This window comes from Lytechinus pictus, chromosome 3 (assembly GCF_037042905.1).
Source record: "Lytechinus pictus isolate F3 Inbred chromosome 3, Lp3.0, whole genome shotgun sequence".
In the NCBI taxonomy this organism is placed as follows: domain Eukaryota; kingdom Metazoa; phylum Echinodermata; class Echinoidea; order Temnopleuroida; family Toxopneustidae; genus Lytechinus; species Lytechinus pictus.
The window spans coordinates 42,542,537-42,570,301 of NC_087247.1; the positions used below are offsets into that span (position 1 = coordinate 42,542,537).

The 27,765-nt window shown below is 35.3% G+C and overlaps 1 protein-coding gene across 4 annotated transcripts; it reads left to right on the plus strand.

The window, feature by feature from the left end:
* Positions 1-166: 166 nt before the first annotated feature.
* LOC129257198 (solute carrier family 41 member 1-like) lies at positions 167-27,765 on the plus strand. 4 transcript variants are annotated; one of them, XM_064097109.1, is made up of 11 exons: positions 314-488; positions 9,965-10,222; positions 13,333-13,897; positions 14,368-14,475; positions 14,863-14,934; positions 15,349-15,493; positions 21,979-22,125; positions 22,583-22,730; positions 23,677-23,885; positions 24,642-24,790; positions 25,103-26,751. In XM_064097109.1, the coding sequence occupies exons 3-11, from the start codon at positions 13,391-13,393 to the stop codon at positions 25,286-25,288; spliced, it is 1,671 nt and encodes a 556-aa protein (XP_063953179.1). In that variant the 5' UTR covers positions 314-488; positions 9,965-10,222; positions 13,333-13,390; the 3' UTR covers positions 25,289-26,751. The 4 variants fall into 4 exon arrangements, with proteins under 4 accessions (XP_063953178.1, XP_063953179.1, XP_063953180.1 ...); XM_064097110.1 differs by having other exon boundaries at positions 9,965-10,142; XM_064097108.1 differs by lacking the exon at positions 9,965-10,222 and having other exon boundaries at positions 167-488; positions 25,103-27,765.

Below are 27,765 nucleotides of genomic sequence, written 5' to 3' on the forward strand. Positions count from 1 at the left end.
TATAAACTGTTGGAACTAAGTACAATGCATTACCACTTTGCCTCATTAATATATATATATATAAATAAAAAGAGTTGCCAAAGCTGTTGTACATGTATAACTTTACACACATATATATATATATATATATATATATATATATATATATATATATATATATATATATATATATATGACATATATGACATTTTAGCAATACACTAACTTAAGTCTGTGGATTTACTGGAATATAACAGAAAATAGACTTTTATGGCGAAGCCCCCCCCCCCCCTTAGAAATACCCATAAATTATGGAACGCCATACCTATTCTGCGCATATCGAAATTGCATCCACGTCATTCCCAAAAGTGCAACAAGCCTTCACGTATTGTAGACCCCGTTGACGTTGTAGACTTCGCAAATCAACTAAAACGAAGCGAATTTCGATACTTTTGTAGCAAGACCTGTTTAGCCCATAACCTGAAGTGATAACGGGATGTATATAACATGTAAGTATGTTGTTCTTCTCTTCAAATTTGTCGAATTCAATCAAGGCAGGTTAGACCTCCGACCGCTTACCGCACCGTATGCATCTTGTAGCCGGCGATATTGTTCGCGTGCAATGCAGATTCATTTTCACGATAGAGTGATGTTGGGTACTGACCTCTGTGTATAAGAGATCGCACGTACCGGTATATATGGGTGAACACAATTAGTGGTAATAAGAGAGACTCTTAATCTGTAGCATTAGGCTGCGCCATGTATGTCTACGATACCACTCAATTATTAATTAGTTTGGCTAGATTACTAGGGTTGCAAAATTCCTAGGTATTTTCACGATGGAAACTTTCCATGGGAATAAACAGGAATTTTGTGGGAATTTTTGGTAATTTTCAAATTCAAGAAATGTTAGGAATTTTCATTTTCAAAAAGTAACAATTTTCTTAGACCAAAATCTTTGGTCTCTGTTATGTTGCCATTTGTTGGTAGTTCGTTCCGTTGGCTTCACTCACCAAATACAGAGACTGAAGTTCTAGCGCGATCTGTACAGGGGACTCGATGGCCATAATGTTTATGTATATTATTTATTATTAAGTTCGGATAAAACAGGGCAGTGAAGTTGCGCGACAGCCGAGGTAAGTCACTGTTTTTGTTCCTTTTAACTTGATTTTCCCCGTTTTTTGGCAATTAATGCCAAGAGGGAATATTAATTTGCTTTTCGGTCGCGTTAATTTTCAAAAGTTTGATTTATTAAAGACAAAAATTGAAGAGCCCCGACGGGGGGATTTTGCATTGTAAGTCCCCTAATGGTGGCTGCACGATAGCTAACCCAGGGAGCCCAGGGGCTTACCGTGTATTTGACCATAGTCACCGGACTAGGGTGATTTATGGTCTAAATATTTCTCCAAATGAATTGTGAAGACAGAAAGTATGCAATTACCACGATTATATGGATGAAGGTCTAACGAGTCGCAGTTTCCTGACATCTGGGTTACACGATAGCGAGCCATCTGTGTACGAGGAGAAATAAAATTTTTTTAAAATGTTAAAAAACTCCTCGGAACAGACGGCTGTCAGCTGTCTACAATTTTCTGTGATATTATACAGTAATTGAAAGGAGTATCCTGGCAGATGATGCTTTATCCACTCATGGGTTCAATGCATCTCGGGTGCAAAGGATTCATATGCACATGGTGCACGCGAATCTTTCACACCCTTTTTACTAAAATAACTATGCCATTACAGTTTACCTAAAGTTTCTAATTGTGCTATGACACTTACCGAACCATATGGATTGTTTGTTGACTCCTCTTTGCTGTTTTTTTAAGAAAAAAAAAGCATTTTCTCGTGATCTTCACGTAGATGTCGCCGGATCATCGTGGATATCAACTTTTGCCTAAAGAGGGCGCGCGATATTATTCACAAGACGTTTGTTTACGGTTCTGCAGCTTGTACTGCTAGCTGCATTTTAGACGCTTAGCATTATTTTCCTCTTTCTGTTTTTTTTTTTTTTTTTGGCTGTCAAGCGGTATTTTCTATTGTAACGCCATCAGCAATGATGAAATGTAAAGAGTCGCCTTGAAATTAGGAAAAATTGTGTCACATTAATTCGTTAGTTTGTTTCCTATTTTTTTGCTCTTTTTCTTCTTCCTCATCTATGATCAAAGGTGAATACCTTTTTTTATATCTGTTCTAAAAGCTGGACATTTTAAATATTTTGTTCAAATAAATAAATCAACAGGATAGTAATCGAAATGCGATAGAGCTGCCCGAGCTGAAAATTCTGATACAAGGACTTGAAAATAAAACATTCTGAGCACTTTTTATAACCATGATGAGGAGACCTATATATATATATATATATATATATATATATATATGTATATGAAATAAGCTAACACGAAAAAAAGACGTTTTGGGGACTGTTAAATAAGAATTCATGAGTGGGATAGGTAACTATCTATTCTATTCTTGTTCGTTTTCTATTATTATTTGTGTGTTGTGTTTATTTTTCTTGAAGCACCAAAAGGTGGACATGTCCGATAAAATATATTAACGAAGTCATGCACCATTATTATCATAAGCTAACGGATCAAAATGCGAGCGTGAAACGTGAGCTTCTTTTTTTCTTAATTCAGTCTTAACGATACTTTTTTATCATATTTTAAAGGTGAATCTCATGATTCAAAATGATAAATGCTTGTCGAACGGGCAGAAATAGCGGCACCAACAGTTATTTTCAATATTCCGAACTGCATTCTGGACATTGTATAAGCACCTTTGTATAACAATTAAAAGGGTAGGCCTATTTACCTTACAAATTATGCGAGCGCTGATCTTTTGGACATTTAAACCTCAACAAATGGACATTCTAAGCATTTTTAAAATATGAACAACCTTATAACTGTCACTTAAAAAAATGATGCCAGCGCGAAGCTCGCACTTACAATTTTTGATATTGATGACAGGACTGTATCTAAATGAAAAATAATGCGAGGGCATTTGCGCTTAAGATTTAAATTTGGGATTTGAAAAGTCCGACAGATTACCTATACTTTTAAAAAAGGAATGACATCCAGAATTCAAGCGCAAAGCGCCATTAGATTTATGTTGAACAGGGTTGTTTGATTTAAATCATGTCGATTTAAATCATGATTTAAATCGCGATTTAAATCACTTGATTTTTTTCAAAAAAATCACTGATTTAAATCAACTTTTATGAAAAAAAAATAGTTTTCTCTATTTTCTCTTCTTCTTAACAGATACTTTCAATGTAATCATTTTCATTCCTGTTCCACATGCCTTAGAGATACTTTAAAAGAATGATACACCCTCATGGAGTCTGATTTAACACCACTGTTTTATTTTCAAATTGTAAAACAAGCAAAACTGATGAAAACAACAAGTTTCTAACGAAGTAATGATAAATAACTCTTTGTATGTACACCGAACTGTTAAATCTTCAATAAAATAATATATAAAATCTACAAAGGTGCTCAAAGTCCACAACTTGGATACTTTTACAAAACAGCTGAACTACTTGTATGTACCTCCTTCTTGTTACTATTAATACCCATTCTTTCAATTACTTAAGTTGAAGGCATATGTGTTAATTTGATAAGAATTACATGTATATTTGCATGCTTGTGTATTTTCTTATCAATACCCATACATTCAATTACACAATTTCAAAGTACACATGTATACTTAATAAGTAAGAATTTAAAAATGGGAAAGTTGCTGGGCAAGTGTTACTGTATGCAGCAATACAACTGCTGTGCTTGCTTGTTCATGTAATAGTTTGAAAAAAAAACAGCACATCAATGATGTGGTGGACAGTGGTGCTTATCCTGCATCTTGCAACAAAATTTATTGAAGTTTTATTTGGAACTGAGGTTACACTGTAATGAAAACATAAAATGTGTATTTTGTTACAAGCATATCAGGAAGTGCCTATTGCAAATCTGGTTAAATATTACATTCAAATTAGATGTTAACGTACAGTTGTGACTTGCGAATGCTTTGTATACCAGATGTAGCTCTAGAGTTGCAAACCCTATTTCTGTGGAAACAAGTCTTGATATGATAAAGCTTTACAATGGCTTAAAGGCATTGGTTAACATTGTGTTCAATTTTAAAAATCTGAGTTGCATGTTCTCACGTGTATGCTAACATGTCTATGGGAATATAGAAATGAAACAGAGCAAAAAATTAAATGTATACATAATACATAACATTACTTGGGCTTCCATAAAATGTCCCTCTCTATAATGCAAATAAATAAATAAAAAATTAAAAAAATTACCTGTATATAAGTGGATTATTGTGTCAAATAGTACAATACACAATGTTCAAAAGACTACTTGACCACTATTATTGGTGTAAAACAGTTTAAATATAGTTTAAAACTTGTTAAGTGTGACCATTATTTTTTATTGGAAAAAAATCAAAAAAATCTGATTTAAATCATAAAAATCCGATTTAAATATAAAAAATCAGATTTTTTTTATTTAAAAAAAAAAAAAATTTCTTTGATTTTTTTAAAAAAATTAAAAAAATCAACAATCCTGATGTTGAAGTTAGACCTAGAACAGGGACGTTGAACCTTTATAATCATGAAAAAGATGGTATTTTTATAAATAAAACATGGAAGTCTAATTTTGTTTTAGTGTTGATATTCAGATCTTCAAACTTGACATTTTCCTATCCCCTTCATCATTCTCTCTCTCTCTCTCTCCCTTTCCCCATTTTCGTTCTCCCTTCTTTTCTTCTCTCCCTTTCCCTTCCCTTTTTCGCTTTTCCTTTCCCTTCTTTTCTTTCCTTTCTCCCTCCCCTACTCTTTTCTCGCTTTTTCCATTTTTTTCTTTCCCTCTCCCTTCCCCTCTTCCTTTCCTTTGTTTTCTTTCTATTTTATGGTCTCCTTTTCCCTCTCTCTCCTCTACCTTTCCCCCTCCCTTGATCTGTCTTTTCTTGTCTCTCTTTCCCTTTCCCGCCCCCTCCATTCCCTTTCTCGCTTTTCCTTTCCCTTCTTTTCTTTCCTTTCTCCCTCCCCTACTGTTTTCTCGCTCTTTCCATTTTTTCTTTTCCCCTCCCTTTCCCTCTTCTTTCCCCTCTTCCTTTCCTTTGTTTTCTTTCTATTTTATGGTCTCCTTTTCCCTCTCTCTCCTCTACCTTTCCCCCTCCCCTTTTCCTTTCCCTTTCCCTAGAGCTCCTTTTTTGTGCAAACATTAACACGAAAATCTTGCTTCCTACACACACACACACACACACACACAAACGCCCGCAATCTAACACACGTAATGCGAAACAATCGGGACATTATCATTTTGTTCATATATATATATATATATATATATATATATATGTATATTTTCTCAATGAACATTTTCATCTATTTAAAGCTTTGAAAATTAATAAACAACGATTCCATAGGCGAAATCTCAATGATCATTAGGAAGGTACTTTACCCATTTTCATTTTATGTCATTGTGATTATTCCATACTAAGGCAACATATTTTGGATATAAAAATACGTGAAGGAAATGTTCCTCTTCTGTTTTATACTTTAACAGAAAACATTTTGTTCAACCAAATTATGATTTGTATTTCCAAGTTCCATGTAGTATTTTCATTGGAAAATCTCTTAAAGGTCAAGTGCACCCCAGAAAAAAAATGTTTGAATAAATAGAGAATTATGAAACGAGACTAACGCTGAAAACTTCATCAAAATCGGATGTAAAATAAGAAAGTTATGACATATTAAAGTTTCGCTTATTTATCACAAAACAGTTACATGCACAATTCATTGATATCTAAATGAGAGAGTCAATAATGTCACTCACTATTTCTCTTTTATTGTTCGAATTATACATATTTCAATTCTCACGACTTTGACCAAATAGGACCCTCTTTAAGTATATACATGAGATGCAACCTGTTGATTTTTGGTACAATTTCCTATTATGCGCCGACGACTTGAATCGAGAATGTTCGATAGGAAAAATTCGCATTTCGATTTTTGTTTGCGTAATTTCCACCGCAGTATGAAGGATGACTAAGGACGGACCGAGCGAAGTATCCTGGTTGAGATTTGGAGGTAAGCGATAAAAACACCTTTATCAATAATTTCTAATTCATTTTTAAAATGAACTAAATCATACGATCAAGATTAACATAGTGGAAAAATATTGAAAGATTTGGCGTTTCATAGTCCCTCACATTCGTGTGATGAATGAAAACGTCAAAATGCACTATGAAATCACATGCGTTGTGCGAGGTTAGTATACTAACCTTGCATGTTGTGTGAGTGTGCTTTATCATGCTTTGTCAGCAAGTTTCAAGCTAGACAGGAATAACCGTCGTTTCTGGGGATTTCCTTAACAATTGCTGACATTTCACTATAATCCCCATTCACCGACGGTAGTACGTTAGTGTGAGCTCGCATGTGTTATCACGCTCATCAAATCGGTTGACTAGTACTATCCAGACTTCAATATACTTTTTAAAATCGAATTTACAGTCTAAGGATTTAGAAACTACAAAAAATCTATCTTGAATATATAATAAATAATTAAATGTGCACGAAATAGATCAAAAGGTATGAAAATGGTACTTTACCGATGTTTACTTGTCTTGGTCTCCAGAATCACCCCTAAAATGGCAGCCAAAATATGATAAAAACCGTCAGCTCGGGTGAAAATGTCTTAGATGAAAGATTTCTCAATCATCCAGAGGAATTTTTTCAATAACTCCGGTCCAAGGTACGCAATTACTTAAGTTATTTATATTTCCCTGATAATGGAAACCATGAAACTGTAAATTTCGCTTAAAAACAGTTTTAAATTGCGACCTATAAAACGTTAGTTCACTTTATACGTTGGCTGTACGTACGGGCCTCCAAGCTCTTCAGTCTAGTTTCAAGCTAACCCAGGGAGCTCCGGCCTGCGAAGGCCCGAAGCGGGCTGGAGCCTAGGACTCGTCCATGTAATGTTGTAAATCGGATAAAAAATCAGATCGAAAATCGGATCGGCAGTTAAGCTTCTAAAATCGAAATCGAATTGAAAATCGAATCGGCGATGTTTAAAAACAAAGGAATACATCAAAATTTTGTTCGCGGTCGCGCGCATCTTCCTGAGAAAGTCACAAAGACGAATGCATTGGAATGGAAGTCGGCAACATGCACGATCGTTTGGAACATGTTTTAAAAGGGGTTTTGAGGTGTTACTGCTTAACAATAAAATGAGTGATTTTTATTAGAAAGATAAACGAATGACGCATCTTCCGAGCAAAGTCGCAAAGGAAAATAAAATGAAAATAATTCTCATAGATCACAGGACAATGAACGATTGGCGGGACATCTTTTTAAAGTATTTTTATGTTAGGTGCTAGCGATCTAGAATTATTGGAATGATCTCTTGATCTCGTACGATGTAAGAGAGTAGCGCAGTGATGTCCGTCAATAAAACGACCTTTAAAAGTTCACGGCGGCGTCCGCTTTCTGATTTTGGTGAAATCGAATGGAATCGGTTGCCGATTGCAAAATTGGTTACAAGCTTACGTCCATGTAATACTTGTACTAGGCAGACATGGGTACCGTACTCTCCAAATTGGGGTAGAATGGGGTCGAAATAGTACTCCAAAAATAAAAGGGGAAAAAATAAATTACGCACTTACCTCGATTATATGGATGAAGGTCTATCGTGACACTGAATCCTGACATCGAGGCACCAACTGAACCCTCAAAAAAAGGAAAAGTTAGACTTCCATGTTGCGTTTGTCACACGGTATCGATCGGCCATTTTGTTTTCAATTTTGAAAGAAGGAGAACGAACGAGACAGAACTTTTCCTTTTTTTTGAGGGTCCAATTGCTCGACATGAAATTAAAAGGGGTCTAGCCTAAAGTCACGGGTGTAAAGCTTACCTGAAAAGTTAGAAGCATTTATCCACAGTAATTGGCGCAATAAAAAGGTTTATTCAGCTTAGCAGCGCATTAAATTAAAAAAGAATGCCTGTGAGCTGCGCGGCAGCAGAAATACGTCAGTGCGGGGGTTAGCCCAACGATCATTTGATATAGACCTCTATGGGCATTTTCACGGTAACTGACGTTACACGGCACAATTTTACACACCTTTCATTGTTTTAGAGATAATCATACACACAATGAAAAGTGTGTAAAATTGTGCCGTGTAACGTCAGTTACCGTGAAAATGCCATATGCAGCGCGCTAGCGAGCGAAGCATGCAGCATTCACCCATGATTCACTGTACCCATCACTATTCACCATGCTTGAGAATACGCTGCTCCTCAATTTATTACTTTTCACATAGACGTGAGCAGCAGCGAACACGTGTTTTTGTCAAAGTTGTGACCGCTGTAATTGAGCGCTTACTTCATTTCACAAAGTCACAGAAAACTTACCTTCCTTCGTTTGGAGATCATTGCATGGATCGCCACAGAAGTGGTACTAAAATTATTGATCAATTTTTATTATTTTTTATTGTCAATTTGAGGAGCTTGCGTTTGCAGCACATGTGTACCAGCGTATAATACGCATTGATCACTGTTGCAATAGGTGATTCTCAAATTGGCTCCGAGTATTATTGCGCAATGCTTTCGAGACCAGATGTGATACAAAAACTTGATTCTCCAGAATAAATGTGGATTAAATCAGTGATTGTGGAAGTGAATTCACTCTAGCTTAGTCAAAATATGTTTTCCAGAACTGAGCCTGTATTATAGATCTAGATCTAGTGTGGGGATATCACTTGTGTCAAGGTGAATACATTTGATTGAGAGAGTGTTATGTGCCACAATCGAATGACTTAGGGAGCCTAGGCTAAATTACATTCCCTTTTTCATGTCGACACTGTCGATGTCGGGATCAATTTTTAAGCGACATTTCGACCTTGGATTTTTGTTCCCAACAGCAGCACTAATGTCATGACTAAGATGCTGTACCGCTTAAGCACTGCTATAAGCTATCGGCATGAGCTTATTGCAATTGCAGCTAGCAGCCTACTGTACAGACTCAGAGAGCTTCGATACAAAATGTTGTTGCTAAGAAATCTTTCACAGAACTTTGAAAATCTGAGTCAAAGTCACATTTCACACCAATAAAACGCCCTTCTATAGTCCATATTGCTAAAATCAGGTGTACCCTGATTATTTGCAAGCATTAAAAGGAGGAATTTTGCCCCCTCGTTTGACTGAAAAAGATCAAGAACCAAATGAATTAATACACACAAAAACACATAGGTGAGTACATTACAGTCCCACGTGTGCATTTGTATGTGTGTTCTAGTCAAATAGTGTTTTTTTTCTTTATCATTTATAAATGACTTCTTAAACCACTCTTAAGAAAGTAAATACTTTGGGAAGGCATTTCATCAATATGGAATGTGGATTTTTTACTTTTTGCTTTTGCTCTGCTTCCTACTTATTGTTATTTTTTATTTGTTATTTTTTTTACAGTGATTAAACTATTTATTCCCCTTCCCATTGACTTTGCCTGATTAAAAAGTATGTTGCTACTGCTACAGACAAAAAATGATTAATAATACAAACCAAAGGATATGGAAATAGAAGTGTCCCATTCCCAAAAGGCAAGTGAAAATTATTTGCTTGGCCTTTAACTACATTCCAGTCAGAAAAGGCTTGCCACAGCTGTTAATGCAATGTCTTCTTTTATATCCCCCCCCCCCTCCATTTTTTTTTTCCTTTTTCATGTTTTTTTGTTTCTCTTTTATTTTAGAAGGAAAAGAAAAAAAAATTGAGAAAAGAAAAGAAATAAAAGAACATGAAAACTCAATAAAACAAAATGTTTTTTTAATAATATTTTTCATGTTCGTTGTTTTTTCTTTCATGCCTTTTACATTTTGTTTTATTTCTCTTTTTTAAAATTATTTTTGTTTTCTTTGTGTATGATATTTCTAAATATTTTTTTGGTTTGTTTCCCCCCTTTTATGCATTGCTCTTATTTTGCAGCATATTTTTCTGTGATTAAGTATGCTGCAACAGAGAAAACAAAAACAATTTGGATTTGGGGCCTGCATACTTTGTCTCGCCCACGAGAGGTGAAGGCGAGACTTAGGGATCCAAATGTTGTCCACCGTCCGTCTGTCGTTCGTCCGTCACAAACCTTATGACACATAACTCTGCAACCGTAAGTCACTTTTCAACCAAACTTGGATGGTAGATGGACTTGGGGGACCTGCATGTTATGCTGCAGTCGGAGGTCACATGGTAAGGTCAAAGGTCATTTTCAGGTTAACGTTAAAGTTTCTGTGCTAGACTCTCTTATAACACATAACTCTGCAACTGTAAATCACTTTTCAACCAAACTTGGATGGTAGATGGACTTAGGGGACCTGCATGTTATGCTGCAGTCGGAGGTCACATGGTAAGGTCAAAGGTAATTTTCAGGTCAACATTAAAGTTTACATGCAAGACTCTCTTATGACACCTAACTCCGCAACCGCAAGTCACTTTTCACCCAAACTTGGATTGTCGATGTAGTTATGAGACCTGCATGTCATGCTGCAGTCGGAGGTCACATGGTAAGGTGAAAGGTAATTTTCAGGTCAACGTTAAAGTTTCCGTGCAAGACTCTCTTATGACACATAACTCTGCAACTGTAAATCACTTTTCAACCAAACTTGGATGGTAGATGTACTCAGGGGACCTGCATGCTATTGTGTTGGGAGGTCACATGGTATGGTCAAAGTTCATTTTGAGGTCAACATGAAAGTTTATGTGCAAGACTCTTATTACAAGTATTACATGTATTCCATCCCAGTCATTTCACAATGAAGTTTCGATACAATTCTGTTGCGTGCCCTCGCAAATCACGATATTTCTGGTTATTTTCATAAGTGTTTGAGACACAAAATCGCTTTTTCCTTGTTCTGAGGTAATAATTGGGTAATCTACCTAGTCAGGGAAACTGCAAGAAGTCAAGAAAACTCACACAGCTCCTTCACACTGCACTGCACTGTGTGTTTTATGTGCATACAGTGTATCCATGTAAATTGCAAGTTCAAACTAAAAAATACCATAATTTTTAAAGTCCGACATTGCCTTGCGTTTGGGTTTAGAGGTAAATGAGGCAAATTGCTAAACTCGGAAAATAATATTTGCACAAAGAAAACACCCCCAAAACCCATTTATTGATGGGAATCCAGTGCCACCTGGGGCCTGTTGCATAAAACTTTTTACCTGAGAAAACTCTGGTAAAAACTGAAAACTTAGGTTAGTCTGATTTCTGCCAATGACTTTAACACAGGGCAAAAACTCCGGTAAAAACAACCTGAGTTTTCTCAGGTAAAAAGATTTATGCAACGGGCCCCTGATAATTTAAAGAGAATTAAAGTGGGGAAAAAAGTCATGAAGAAATACAACAAATTATTGAATGAAAAAAAATACTTCAAAGACATTTACTCACCTTCCACAATTAAGTGAATCTTGAACTCACAAGCATGCTTTTACTGAAAAAAATTGTTGTTGCAACAATTAGCGGTGATTTGAGAGAGAAAATAGAACCTGCAAGTAAGATCTGGTGAAAAAATGATATTTTCAAGATGGTGACATTTTTTTAGGACAGACGATTATTGAGATGGTCTCTGTAAAATGGATTAATATGCAACTCAAATTACATAATATAAGTTATTAACAAGAGAATATGAAATTATACCATTCCTAGTTTCATGACATGTCCTTTTTTATCAAAAGATTGTTTGTAGACAATATGTGATAGACCTCACCAATTATACAGTGCATCCCACAAAAAACGAAACTGAGATTTAGCGATGATTTATCATAACTTAATTATAAATAAAATAGACATATGACCTACCAATTTTAAGCTTAGAATCTCCTCTTTCATCTGAAATTACTTAGATTATTCCTCATTTACACATGAGTGAGCAAAAACAATTTGAAGAAAGGATACCAAAAAACTCATTTGGCGGGGGATATCTGAATTTAAAAAAGAATATCACATGCCTAATAAGTTCAATATCTGCTCTTTTATTTGATACCTTAATCACAGAAAATGGTCAAAAAGTAAAAAAAGTTATGTTCCCTCGAAACAATGCTTATATTTCCATAATTTCATGAAATAAAAGTGTTTTCACTTGTTTCTCACAGAAGCTATCGCACGGTTAACAAAAGACTGAATGCATGGCTGATCGTCAACAAAACAGAGTGTTGAGTGAGTCTGAACGCTAGCCTGTAATTCAAGACTTATTTCAAATAACCAGAACTTTGTTATTTCTTGACCATTTTCTGTAATTTAGGTATAAAATTAAAGAACAGATATTGAACTTTTTAAAAATGTAGTTTTCTTTTTGAAACCCAGATTCAGCCCGCCAAGTGACTCTTTGGTATCCCCTTTTCAAATTGTTTTTGCTCACTCATGCGTGAATGAGAAAAATTCTTAGTAATTTTATATAAAAGGGGAGATTCTAAGCTTTAAAATGGTAGGTCATTTGTCTATTTAATTTGTGATTAAGTTATGATAAATCATCGATGAATCTCGGTTTTGTTTTTTGTGGGACGCACTGTATAGGCAGGTGTGTTAAACGCAAACCCACTGCGATCCCTATGGAATAGATTCTAGATTTAGTAGACTTCAGTACATGCCCTACTGTGCCGCCAGCTCCAGTGTGCAGTTGGCAGTAAAGATCTAAGCCTGTACATGATCATCAGTGCCGACCGCACAGAAACGTTTACCTAACAGAGCGCTAACAGTCACATCTTTCGGATTGTGAAGTAAAAATGTTTATTTCAATGTGTAAGTAATTGTTGTAACATTAGGCATCGCTGCCACATTACCAATTGTAATGGGGCCTCTGTAAGCGCATTGTTTGCGCTTACAATGTTTCATGTATCATGTATTAATCTGAGATATTGGTGACTTCCATTTTATTTGCCTTTCCAGCTTTAATTTGTCAGGATAATGCATCATTTATACAGAGATGCCTAGTTCAAAGACCATGGGGGCATGGGTTTTTAGGCTGGTTACTGTGTAAGGTAATCAGGCATTGTGTATGAGAATAGGACGTGATACAGGCATGAGAAAAAGATTTTGGGGAAGAGCAAGAGTCCTGAAAAGTCCGGATCATATGCATGTGGGGGTGTTCTGAATCCATTAGTTTTTTGGGTATGGGCTAATGAGATCAAAGGTTGAAGGTCTTAGAGGTCATTATATACCCAGAACACATTGTTTCCACACTTCATCCAGCTCATTGATAATCTACTATGAGCAATTCATCTGTAAACATTTAAAGAAAAGAATGATCTCATATTAGAGAAGATTTCTATCAATTCCAAATTTTTGTCTTGTTTCTTTGCAGAAGTTCTTGAGAGTTTGATAGATCCATCAAGAAATGATTATACTATCTGTCTACCCAAATGAGTTCGTCAGAGAGCACTAATCCAGTCTCTACGCATCCAGTACCCCATTTGAGGCATAGAAAAGGCAAGATCGAAGACACAATGGTTCCAAGGGTAGTGGCCAGTTCAGCCTTAGATGGCCAGTCATTGCTTCCACTTCCAGAGGATAGAGGAAAAACGAATGCAGATGATTATCAAACAAACGACGAAAGAGGGAACGGAAGTGATCCTCATGCCAAGTATAGACTTCACAATGGCCTCCCGCTAAATAATAGTTCTGATGCGGACCATGATCCTGATGGCATTGAAATTGAGACAAGCTTTACTGAGCCATTGCTTGGAATCACAAGATCAAGTGATGAAGATGATGAAGGTGATGGTGGATTGTCCACCTTCATGCAAGAGAGAGAGCATGCATCATATCCCAAAGAATCCTCGTGTGGCATCGCTGCTCAAGTGCTTCTTCCTTTTCTTATTGCTGGCTTTGGAACAGTCTACGCAGGCCTTGTTCTTGATCATGTTCAGGTTTGTACTGCTTCTTGGTAGGTAACACTTTTTGAAAGCAATCACTCAATATCAACATTCTTGAAGAGTGAAAGTACAATGATTAAGCGTATACTGCTGGGAGAGAGAATAATAGAAACAATGTGGATAAATTTCAACCTTAGCACATTGTGTTGCTGACATTAAAGAAAAAAACAAAACTCATGAGACTTTGGTTTCATGTTGGGGAGAGGAGATGGCAATTTTGAGGGGTAGATTTGTGAGAAAAAAGTGTGAATTCTCAATTTTAAGGCAGTGTGAAGAGTATGTGTAGGGAAGAGTGAAATGATTGGAATAAGTTTTGGGGTAGATGTATTATAACCCTTCAAATTTATTTTACACCGAACATTCTGTTTCCCCGCATTTTTCTGCTTTTACTCATTTGAGGTATTTGTATGAAGTCGATGCAAGATTTCAGTTTATAGTTTTAATATGTTGTCTCTTCTTTTCAGCATTGGAGTGTATTTGTTCAAGTCACAGAGTTGTTTATTCTGGTGCCATCATTACTGGGTTTGAAGGGAAATCTAGAAATGACATTAGCTTCAAGACTATCAACTGCTGTAAGTGTGAATTTTTTTTTTAAAATTTGTCTGGTACGTTTGTGGTAGTAATTATACTGTGCTAGGAATGTTTTGCATTTATTATGTAGCTACAGTTTTCATGAGCTTGTTTTAAAAATTCAAAGTTATACTTATTCATTTTGCAACAGAAATGATACACTTTATTATAATTTACTTTCTATAGGATGGTCATAGCACAAGATATACTATGATCTTGTTTGATGAAAGTTCAAATTAATGGACAGCTTGATTACAAGGAAATTCTCTGTTCTGGATATTATAAAACACAAAATCACCTGATTAATATTCAAATATGATTTTACCAAATGAGAATTGATAGTTTTTCATTTTAATTTATAATTATTTTATATAAATTTAAACTCCAAGGCTAATCTGGGTATCATGGATGACAGAAAGAAATTGCGAGATATGATCCTTGGAAATATGGCATTGACACAGGTGAGTTTTCAATTTTTCACTGCAACCCCCCCCCCCCACCCCCTCTCTCTCTCAAAAAAGTTTACATTGTTAAGATCAATTAATTATTGTATATTGCAAAAATAATTTGCTGCAAACACATGGCATTTCTTTTCATAATGGAATTCAAGTAATTGTAAATATATGAAAAAATCACTACATGTACGTGATTGGCAGGTCAGGATGTGATGCAAAAATGTGTAATGATCATATGCTATTACATGATAATCATACAGAATATGATTAATTTTCAAATGAATTGTTGAAAATGGATTGAAAATAGAAAAGTACGATGTTTTACTTGCCTAATTAGTGAAAATAAAACCAGCCAATACTTTGAGCCCATTCATTTACGCTTCGAGCTCTAATAGCAATTCAATTTGCTTTCCTCCACAGTGTCAGGCCCTGGTTGTTGGGTTCCTAGCTTCAACAGCAGCAGTTATATTTGGATGGATTCCTGATGGAGAGTTTGATATCAATCATACTTTACTTTTATGTGCTAGTAGCATGGTCACAGCTTCACTAGCTAGTGCAGGATTAGGTATGTTAGAAATGTCTTCTTTATCATTTGATTTGATAAGGTGATATCTATTTGAACTGATGTTTTCGCAACTTTTTGGAAGATTGAATTAATTATCAATTTTCATACCTGTGAAATGTGGTGATGTTTGGAATGAGAGATTAAAAAACCCAAGAATGTTACAGTTTTGAAATGAACAAGGTTATTATCACAATACATGTATTTGTATGCTGCCATTAAAGGGGAATCCAACCCAAATAAAAATTAGTTTTTATAGGAAAAAGAAATATCAGACAAGTTGATAAGGTGAAAGTTTGAACAATATTCGACAAACAATAAGAAAGTTATGAATTTTTAATAGTTGTAAATATTGGTAATCACTATACCCATGGAGACTTCAAATTGGCCGCATATATGATGTGATAGTGATGTAAGGCAAGGACTACTCTTCCATGTACTTCAATACAAAAATTGCTAAAATGTAATTTTCCCCAAATAGTTTTATTTCAAATTATATTTTTCTTTCATGAGGACATAGAACAATATACTACCTAGGTTATATTTGGATAAATGCCCCAGGGAATGGGTACCGTAAGTAACGGACTATAAATCACACTCGTGGATTAACCGCACCCCCAACTTTGGACTAATCACATGCACACAAAAAAAATTTCACACTCTTTCTAAATCCTCACATTTACATGCATATTTGAGGTACCAAGAAACAAAAATTTAAGATTTCGAAGTATGAGTATCAAAAGAGATTATATGAAAATCTGCTGTTCTTGATCAATTCATCAACAAATGATAGCAAGAAAGAAATATTTCAACATTATTGACCACTTACTCACCTCTCAGTTAAACACAGCATTGCCGTTCTTGTTAGTGCTGCAAGTCAGGCGGCATGTTCGAGTCCGGTTCGGTTCGGCAGGGTTCGGCAATTTTTTTCCGAACTTTGGTTCGGTTCGGGGTTCGGCAAAAAATGCCAAGTTGAATTATTAACGTATAAAATAAAGAATCGCCGACCCTCGAACAGATAATTTCATCAAAGATCTGTCATATATTTATAATGAATTTTGTTTCTAAAAAGAATAGTTATAAAAATTGTTGCAAAACTTTCTTTTATTTATTTGAATCTTTAAACAAAAATAAGTCATTTCTACTTTCATTTTTAAAATGAAAAAAAAAATATATATTGATAACGAGAGAATCAGGACAGAAACAGAATTACAAAGATCAGAATATTTTTTTTTCATGATTCTTTCATGTAGCTATGATCATGATCAATTACAATGTCATTGCAAACGCAGCTTCTCCGATTGGAAAATGTTGATCGGGAATGTCGAAACAGTAGACAAACAACCTCCACTCAACTGTTATTATACTGGTAAAATGTTTTAGAAAGTCCCTATTTTCTGAAAAGTGGTTAAATCTGGTCAATCAATTACTTTAAAAAGATAAAATATCAGTCCATTCTTGGTCCAGAAAGATCGACGCTACGTGACTTCAAACATATTTCCAACACAAAAATGAGTACATGGGACTGTACTGTGTATTTTAGTGTTGTGAAATCACTCGGCGTTGAGCTTCAGAACCAAGACGGAACTGATAATTTATCATAATTTCATTTTCAGTAATTGACCAGATTAAACCACTTTTTAGAAAATATTGACAACGGAAAAACGTTTCAAATTCGGAATATGAATTTTACCTGTATAGTTGCAACTGAGAGCAGGTTGTTTGGACTTCCTGTTTCAACTTTCCTTACCAACCACTTCCGGAACACGATCAGGGAACATGCGTTGATTAATTGATTTGCTTTGAATTTTTATCTTTTCTGTTTTTTCTACCCTCATTCCTTCATCTCTTATTTATTTATCTTTTATATTAATACAGAAATTTCAGAAGGTGAAAAATATATATATGCTTTACCATTACTTTGTCAGTCACAAGGAATTAATTTATGTCTCTTTTTTTAAATACAAAACAATTACATGTACGTCCGATTACAGCAATACGTAATTCAACTACCCTTTTTAACTGAGTTTAGCTTAAAATGTCCCCACATTTTATGAAGAAAAAAATGAATTCATATTTATAACAAAAATTGAAACTGATAAAAATTCAATCAAAGACGAGACCGAAGCTGTCATACTTTGTCATTTACGAGGAATGAATTTATGTCTGGTCCTTTTTGTCTCACCTGCATAGCAGAGTGAGACTATAGGCGCCGCTTTTCCGACGGCGGCGGCGGCGTCAACACCAAATCTTAACCTGAGGTTAAGTTTTTGAAATGACAGCATAACTTAGAAAGTATATGGACCTAGTTCATGAAACTTGGCCATAAGGTTAATCAAGTATTACTGAACATCCTGCCTGAGTTTCATGTCACATGACCAAGGTCAAAGGTCATTTAGGGTCAATGAACTTAGACCATGTTGGGGGAATCAACATCAAAATCTTAACCTAAGGTTAAGTTTTTGAAATGTCATCATAACTTAGAAAATATATGGACCTAGTTCATGAAACTTATACATAAGGTTAATCAAGTATCACTGAACATCCTACATGAGTTTCACGTCACATGACCAAGGTCAAAGGTCATTTAGGGTCAATGAACTTTGGCCGAATTGGGGGTATCTGTTGAATTACCATCATAACTTTGAAAGTTTATGGATCTGATTCATTAAACTTGGACATAATAGTAATCAAGTATTAGTGAACATCCTGTGCAAGTTTCAGGTCACATGATCAAGGTCAAAGGTCATTTAGGGTCAATGAACTTTGGCCAAATTGGGGTATTTGTTGAATTACAGCCATAAATTTGAAAGTGTGTTGGTCTAGTTCATAAAACTTGGACATAAGAGTAATCAAGTATCACTGAACATCCTGTGGAGTTTCAGGTCACATGATCAAGGTCAAAGGTCATGTAAGGTCAAAGAACTTTGGCCACATTGGGGGTATTTGTTGAATTGCCATCGTATCTCTATAAGTGTATTGGTCTAGTTCATAAAACGTGGAAATACGAGTAACCAAGTATCACTGAACATCTTGTGCGAGTTATAGTAGTCTTCAAAATCAGCACTGCTGCTATATTGAATCACGTGATGCAGGTGAGACGGCCAGAGGCATTCCACTTGTTCTTTATTAAATACAAAATAATTAGGTCCGATTACGATCACGATCGATTATGGCAGTAGTAATTAAACCACACTTTTATACCGAGTTTAGCTTCAAATGTCCCCTAATTTTATTAAGAAAAAATATATTCATGTTAATGAAATATTCTTAAGTTGATAACAGTTCAATCAAAGATGAGATAGGAGCTTTCTTAGTGGATTTTAAAAATATTTGTGTGGAATTCTTATTGTGCACAATCACTAACCAATAAAAATGTATTTTATTTTATACTTAAATCTATGTAGTCCCCGCTGACATGCATATTAATTGCAAAATTAATGTGCCTATTTTTTTTTTTAACTGATTCACCGAACCAGGCCTTTGCGTTCGGTCCGGTCCGGTTCGGAAGTGCCAAGTTCGGCGAACTTCCGTTCGATTCGGCAGTTCGGCTACAGCACTAGTTCTTGTACATTGCAAAGTACGATACAGTACACAAGATCATTACATTGCGATATCACACTACCGTGTCTCATCCGGCGTAGGAGATGAAGAAGCATTCACATTTCCCACAACGCAACCCCACTATCACTTTCAGAATTCTGTCTAGTATTCGATGCCTTGGCATGAATTTTCAGGGTTCCCACAGTCATAGAAAATCCTGGAGAATTTGTGGTCATGGAAAGGGGATTTTGGTCATGGAAAAGTCATGGAATTGCATTTACCTCTTGGCTATGGCAGCTTTCCAGTTTGTCGTGTCACGCATCTCTCAGGTGGAGGCCATCATAACGTGTATGCTTTTGGAAACCATGCCAGAAAGGAAGTCATGGAAAGCAGCAATTTAGTAAAGGAAAAGTCATGGAAAAGTCATGAAATTCTGTTTTCAAATTTCTGTGGGAACCCCGATTTTGGATACGGGATTACAGGAAGGTTCAAGAAACAGAACTTGGCATTTTTTCAGTTGTTTTTTACTGCTTCATGCTTTCTCTCTTGTGTGTGGTGGTATCTTACAAAAAACAAATAGGAAAGAAAAAATAAGCTGGTGGGCAGTAATTTCATAACGGGGCTTCGGGGGGGGGATAAAATGAATAGTGCCAGCTTAATTCTCACTGTAAACACAATGCAAGCCCTCACTCTTGGCTGTGACAAATGATTACCAATTATGCTTGGCGTCTGTTTGAACTTTGCCAGGGAACTTCGCTGCTTTGAATCAATGACTTAAGAATAAAGACACACTATTCATTAAATAAAAATTAGTTTCATGAAGGTAGTTGCGTTTATTAATCAAACATTTATGGACTATTCTTGATTAAGATCGTAATAATCGCTTCCCATACCCGCGGCTCATACCCCTCTAAATGACATTGCCGTAGGCGGCTACGCCCGGCCACTTGATGTGTTGTGAACTGGCAGACGTCTACAGTACATATTAGGAAGGGGTTACGACAGGCTGCTAATTAATATTTTCTTGAGTTTTTCTCTAGCCTTGTCATGATAACAGACATCAAATATCATGTTAGCTACATGTTTATAAAATGAACCAAAACCGATTTCCCTGTGTATATCCTTCGTTCAGAGGGAAATGGACTTTTTTTTTTCAGGCTGAGTCTGGCTCAGGTCTATCACCGTCACCATGGATAAACCGCACCCCTGACTTTTGCTTCTATCCCACCAAGCAAAATGTGCGGCTAATAGACTGTTACTTACTGTACTTAGGATAAAACAAATCCCTGATTATTAAGTACATGGCCTATGGGAAAGTTGTCCTTGTCCCTTGTCATGAATTACTTACTCAGTTGCCAATTTGAAATCTACATAGTCTTAGTGATCTCAATTTTAAAGCAGCTATAACTTTTCTATTGCTTGTCCGATCTCTTTCAAACTTTCTCCATCGTGTTTAATTTATTTTTCTCCCTTCCAACACAACATTTTATGGCCAAGGCTGGATTCCCCTTTAAAGAGGTGTGTTAACACTGCAGTCTATGAGGGAAAATTATCAGGCCATTTTGGTCACCTACATTATATTTCAAAGACCTAGACTGGACCAAAAAATGAAATTGACAAATCATATACTAATCAAAAGGTGATAAACTACTTAACACAGAAATGCAAGCTTTATGCATTTTCTCTGCTTAACAGCCGAGTATTTTCCTTAAGAATAGCTCCAATTATCAGGCTTCGAAAATAGACTTTCTTGTGAAATGCTTTCACTGGGCTCGAGACCATGACATCATGTTGTGTTAGAAGTGGTGTAATTCCATAGAGTTGTAAACAGAAAAAGTAGGTGATTTTTCCCCCTTTCAAATTACGCATTTTATTTTCTTCACTTCTATTACATAGAGATATCATAAATATCTTTTCTGCAAGCTTAAATTGATGAAATCTACAGCTCTTGAGTAGTTATCACCATATTTTATTTCCTGCTTATTTGGCACAGCTTCCGAATTATATCTGCATTCAGATTATGTGTAAGTTTTCCTGACATAGCAATTTAGGCCCAATAAGAACTAAGAACAGAAATCACACAAAAAAAATCTAGTGAAGCGTTGTAGGTTTCAATCTATTTGACATAGAATAATTGTCATTGTCATTTTTTTCTGCAAATTGAAAAAAGATATCAAATTCAGAATCTGAAAAGCTGAGAAATAACCCCCCTTTTCAGTGTACAAGCCTATGGAATCACAACGCTTCTAACACAACATGACGTTATGGACTCGAGGCCAGAGAAAGGCAATGAAAAAGCTTTTGTCCAAATCCCCGCAAAACCTGTCAATTTTAGTTTTTCTTCAGCAAAATACTCAGCTGTCAAGTGGTGAATAATATGCATAAAACTTACACTGTCATACTATGTAGCTTACATATTTCTCATTTTTCAAATTATGCATGTTTAGCTCTGGTCTGGGTCTTTAAATTGGTTTATGCAGATTTTAAGAGTGCATATAATAAAAAGATTAGTATTCTTCAATTTCATCATTTCTTATTTGATTTACATTTCATTTAAATGATAAAATAGTATCATATGAGGGATTATTATTTTTTACACAGATTATAATTTTTTTTTACACAAAAACTCATTCAGTTTGCTGATATATTCAATTTTTCTTTTAAATCACAAAAGATGTTTCTCATTTCATTTTCAACCAATTTTGATTTTTGTTTTGTTTCATCCGGTAGAGCTCTACAAGGTATGCCAAACTTTGACACAGCATTTTGAAATATTTTTTCGCCAAATTATTTACTCTAATTAATGCAAAAAAATTTTTTTTTAATGAATTTCACAAAATACTTTTATGTGCTAGTTAACTGTTATTAGATTCAAGGTCTTATCAACTCATTAAAGATCTGGTAAATCTCAATCAACTTAACATTATGTTTGAAATATATTGCAGGTGCTATCATGGTAGGAGTTATTATATTATCACGCAAGTGTAAGATCAACCCAGATAATGTAGCTACACCTATTGCAGCAAGCCTTGGAGACCTTATCACTTTATCTCTTCTTGCCTGGATTAGTAATCTCCTATTCAAAGCTATCGGTGAGTAGTACCGCAACAAATTTTGACTTGTTATTGCCCAAAGAGGAACTTCATAGGAACATTGTTTAAGTAGTAGAATTTAATCATATTCATTTTGAAGTGATTAACCTAAATGCTGGAAATTTCTGCAGCTCATAGCACACACATTTCCTGTCATGTTGAATATCAAACATTGACACTGATTGTAATGATAGTTACTGTATGTTGAACAAAATGCACATTCAACAGTGATCTTAATTGACCTTTGCTGTATTATTTTGAAGAATCAATTGATTTAAACCTTTTGTGTGTCAGGACTTAAATTATTTCTAGACTTTCCCAGCTTGCAGGTGAATGTCCATTGCATTAAATCTAATGATCTTTGTAAAATAATATTGTTTTGGTTTGATTCTACTTTATCTATTAATATTGTTATTTGAAAGGGATTTTTATCATCAATTTTTTTTCTGTCTTGCAGGAAAGCAGCACTGGTTGGCACCAACCATCATTGTATTCTTCTTTTTATTGGTACCTCTCTGGGCATTCCTAGCTAAGCGTAATGAGTACACAAGAGATGTGCTTTACAATGGATGGTCACCTGTCATTGCTGCCATGATGATTAGCAGGTCAGGGGTCATAAGTTTCCTATTGAAGTAGCACATTGTCATGGAGCCTGAAGATAAGACTCCTTATGTATTAGCCTAACTTGGGCCATGTAATACAATTCTATTACTCATGGATAGGGCGGATATTGCATACTCGATTACACTAATCATTATGTGGAATCAAGTGTTCACATCAAGAGAGAATTTCATGAAACAAATAAGAGGGATTTTCACTGACTCTGTATGCTACTGCAAATCTTTGTATCTGATTGGCTGAGAGCAAATTAGTTAGTGAAAATCACTGACAGAACTTTTCATGAAATGCACCCAAAATGTTTGATCAATCGTTAAGCTTTGTGTTATGAACCCCAGAATGTATGAGCTGTTACCAAGGAACAGAGGTCAGTTTTATAAAGGACCTACAACTACATTATTTTGGGCACTCAGGGGTAACTACCATCCTATAAGGTCTTGGCAGCAAATCAAAATCAAGGTTACCATGGTAATTTAGCAAAATTGTTTTGCTCTTATTGGTGGATGCATTTAGAACTCCTTAGCTTTCTATCTATTTTTATCAACAGACTTCATTGAAACCATCCTACCTTTTAAATATGGGAAAGTATGGGAACATTGATTGATAAAAGATGACCGAACCCCAAATTCTTGGATAGAGTATGTTTCTATTGTGAAATGTTTTCAACAATGAGTTTACAAGTATAATTCTTGAAGTTTTTCCTAATCTTTCAGTTGATGCAGTTTCATGGGGATGTAATATTTGCAATCGATAGTAGTTTTGTGTAGATGGTTTGCCATAGACCTCCAGTTATGCATTATTTTATAATTGATTGTATCTTTGATATTGCATAGCTATGGAAAAGCATGTACATATAGTGACTCATATTTCATATTTCATTTGATTTGTAGTGCACAAGTTTTAATATCATGCTCATGATTTCTTATGACACAGCATCGGAGGGCTTGTATTGGATATTGCAATTCGTAGCAATGAGGGTGTTGCTGTGTTCAGTCCTGTTATTAATGGAGTTGGAGGCAACCTAGTCGCAGTGCAATCAAGCAGAATATCTACGCATCTTCATGGTATTGGTAGTCTAGGTACTCCAGACCCAGAGAGAATCAAGAAATGCAACTCACCCTTTACAGTTTTCTTTGGAAAAGGTAAATCTATATGAGAATTCCTGATTTCGTTAATGTTAATCATGCGACATTATCTTTCAGCAATTCTGTTAAAGGGATAGGGAACATGGACAAAATTGAGAGCTTTGAAGCATGCTAAACCTCATGATAAGAAGAATTTCATAAAAAAGGTCCATTGCGGAAGATAATGCTTCATATGCCCTCACGTATATTTGTGTTATAACAGTGCATGTGACTCTCTAAAGAATTGGGTTGATATATGATCAATTTGGTGATTCTGATACCTTAATGCTGATTCAGGTACAATGAAATCAAACTTTCCAAATTACTTTGAGGTTTTTTCATCCATAATCATGAACAAAAACCAAACTTTAGCTTCAAGTTAAAAAAAAGAATTTTGCACTAGTGTCTCCAAGAGATTCCTTTTTTTTAAGGAAAAAATAGGAATTTCTAATGTTTTTACATATTTCTAGCCATAGAAAACTTAATCTTTGTTCAAATATTTAGATGCGTTTGTTTCTTTTTCATCAATTCTAAGCGGCATCCTTTCCGTCCTGCAGGAATTGGGGTGAATCTCTCAGATCTAATCTGTTTGTAAGCTTCACATGATTGGTGCCCTGTTCTTGGGTGCCAAACCAGATTTTAACATATTGATCCCTTTCAGCTATTGTAATTTCCACATTATATTAATGCATTATACAGTATATTCATATTCAATATTAATATGTGATGTTCTATATTAGTTTTCATTTCTCTTGATTCTTGTTTCTCATAAAGATATGCATTCCCGGTCAGCCCGAGTGTTGATCATGATGGTCATTCCTGGTCAGCTTATCTTCCTCTATTATATCTCCTATATGAATGCTGGTCACTCATCTATTACTCTCAGAGTTACCTTCATGTATATCACTGTGTCTCTCATTCAGGTGAGCCAACTTTTCATTTCATGCTATATTGTCACTATGGTCATTTGGCTATAAAAAAAGATTGATAAGCTTGTAGATAGTTACAGACAAGTAAATAGGTAGGTAAAATAAATTGGGGTAGAAGTAGATAGATTGACAGAGTATGTAGGTGGGTGGTAGATAGTTCAATGAATGGATGGAGAGATAGATAGATACATGTATATAGATAGATAGATAGATAGATAGATAGATATATTAGATATCAAGCAACAATTACTGTTATCAGTGAAAGTAATGGGTCTAACTTACTTGACTTGTCTTGTCATTTTGCAGGTGGTAATCTTGTTTCAGTTAGCTGACTGGATTGTTTACTATCTATGGGGAAAGAAACTTGATCCTGATAACTTTTCTATCCCATACCTGACTGCTTTAGGCGATCTCCTAGGTACCGCTCTCCTTGCTCTTGGATTCCTGATAGTGTGGTTACTTGGAGATAGAGACTTAGACATTGGAGATTAATACCTCATTATTTTAAAGTCGACAGGGATGCAAGTTTCAGGCAGAATTACAACGATTGGCAATACCATGTCACTGTGGACTTTATGTATAGATAATCATGTTGATGGTCCTGAATCATTTCATCCTTACATGTAGGTCTAATGAAGCTCATACAAAATGGAATTTTAGAATTACAGTTGACATTGATAAAATGCAGTTTTCTTATGGCATTTATGTCATATGAAACTGATATTCACTGGTAATTTTGTTTCTACCAATATCAATACCAATATCAAAAACCTGTTTAGTGGAAAATTGTTGGAGAAGAAGATAGTAACATACAAAACATAAACCGTCAAAACATTGGTTGAAATGCCCTGATTTAGGAAAGATTTTCCTGGATTCAAGCTGAGTCCATCTGTTTCAAGCCATAAAGAAGGTTTCTGTGTACCAAATAATGCTCCTGAAAACATTGTCAACTTGAGGGTGTTTCATAAAGCTTTTTATAAAGCTATGCACAGCTTTATGCATGTTTTGATTCACTGGAATATGGAGTGCTAAAACAGGAGGTCAAAGTTTTTCATTGAATTCCAGTAAAGTTTGACATTACTTTGAATTATCTCATTGAAAAATATGGACAATTATATACTTTGCACTATCGAGTTTCAATAGAGTACAGAAGCGATGACGTCAGTTGTCATGGTGTCAAGGCAGCCTGGTTCTAAACAAATGAACCCGTCGATTGAAAGCGTGTGACTCTCATAGGAGAAAATGGCTGCTCTCGGAATTTGATCGCTTGCAACCTATTTTTCTGATGAACCAAAGTCATTTGCAAATACAAATGTGTATACAGACGATCGTCAGCTGCGACTCTGTTTAGAACCAGCCCGCCATGACACCATGGCAATTAACGTCACACTTCAGTACTCTATAAATATAGTGTAAGTTTCACCATATTTTAACTTGGCCAAAAAAAAAATATGTGATTAAGAATAACTGACACCGATGAGGCTTGCCATATTGCAGTCTTTCATAAAGTTTAAAATTTTGTGTTAACTTTACAAAGAGCTTGATCAAACAGCCTTTATGGAATTGGGTAGTGAAACAGGCCACCTAGCTAAGCGGGGTAATATTACTAGAGTGTTTTGAATACCCGATTTTACTGATTCTGTATGAAATAGATATTCATATTTTCTGTAGTACAAATGATGATTTATTTTAGCTTTACCAGAGGAAAAAATTATATTTTGAAAATTATGAATTGTCAAATCCTTGTTATTAAATGCTATGTCTGTTTTTAACAAAATTGTCAGAAATTGAATGATTACAGTGCATGTCAGGTGGCAACGAAATGTACAAATTTATTTTCTTTTTATTATTGAATTGAAAACCATTCTTTCTTGTGGGATTCTACACAAGTATCTTTATGTATTTTTTTAACCATCCCTAATGATCCCATTTCTCTCATTAGTAATACATGTACTGCAATATGAGTGATTTGATTTATTTCCTTGAAGATTAGCTTTCTCTTCAGTCATACCATGGACCTAGTGTAGGTCCATGATCACATCAAGCTCTGCTTGACTTACTTGATTTAGTAAATAATTTATAATCTTTTTTGGATAAATTTTGTACACAGAAAATCCATCAATGATTTGCTAGATATTTCTAGGTTTCACTAATGAAGAGATTGATAGGAGTGGTGCAGTTATTTTATTTGAGCATTTTTTTTATCATTTCAGATATTCTGTGTATTGCAGACTTTGGTTTTCATGGTATTCAAGTGCAATGTAGTAATATATATTTAGTAATTCCTGTCATCAAAGTGAGACACCAGTCTTCCACATTTTACCATATCTGATCAAGGACGACACAAGTCGCTATGAAGGGCAGTATTGTATATGTTGTCATGTACTGTCAAACTGTATTTTTCATGCTTTTTTTTTCTTCTGATTTCTTTTTTTTTTGTTCACAAGGTGATGATTCATTATAAAGATATTTGTAGAGTTCTATTTATGAATGGCGGGAGAATGAAATGCTAAATTTAGTTTAAATCCCAGCGTACACTAAGATCCGATTGCAGAGTGTGAGCCAACCTGCAGTGCTGTGCAGCTGACTTGTTGCAGAAAACTCACTGACCAAATGTCTTGAGATCAGTGCATGGTAGAGGCGCCATGCATGGACATGAAGCCTGCTGCAGAGCTGTTGCAATGTGTGTCCTGGCCTGTGATAGGATAACACTGAGATGCGATTGGCATCACATTCTGTGCACTGGGCTTTAAGAGATGAATTGATATTGTCAAAGTAGAAAAGTGCTTCTTTTGGAATAAGAGGTATACCATATCTCTTTCTAGTGTATAATCAAGATTAGCTGAGCAGTTTAGATGAATTGAAAGTTATCAACAGTCTATAAAGTCATAGAGGTGCACCATACATCAATCGAAAGCCACATGCAACGTAATAAGGGTGTCAAAAAAACCGAAATAGGGTATATATTT

Bases quoted from the DNA above. Each gene is read 5' to 3' on its own strand.
- LOC129257198 (XM_064097108.1), top strand. From the start codon at position 13,391: ATGAGTTCGTCAGAGAGCACTAATCCAGTCTCTACGCATCCAGTACCC. The intron at 14,935-15,348 runs GTGAGTTTTCAA...TTTCCTCCACAG, and splicing joins GAAATATGGCATTGACACAG to TGTCAGGCCCTGGTTGTTGG. The intron at 22,731-23,676 runs GTCAGGGGTCAT...CTTATGACACAG, and splicing joins GCTGCCATGATGATTAGCAG to CATCGGAGGGCTTGTATTGG.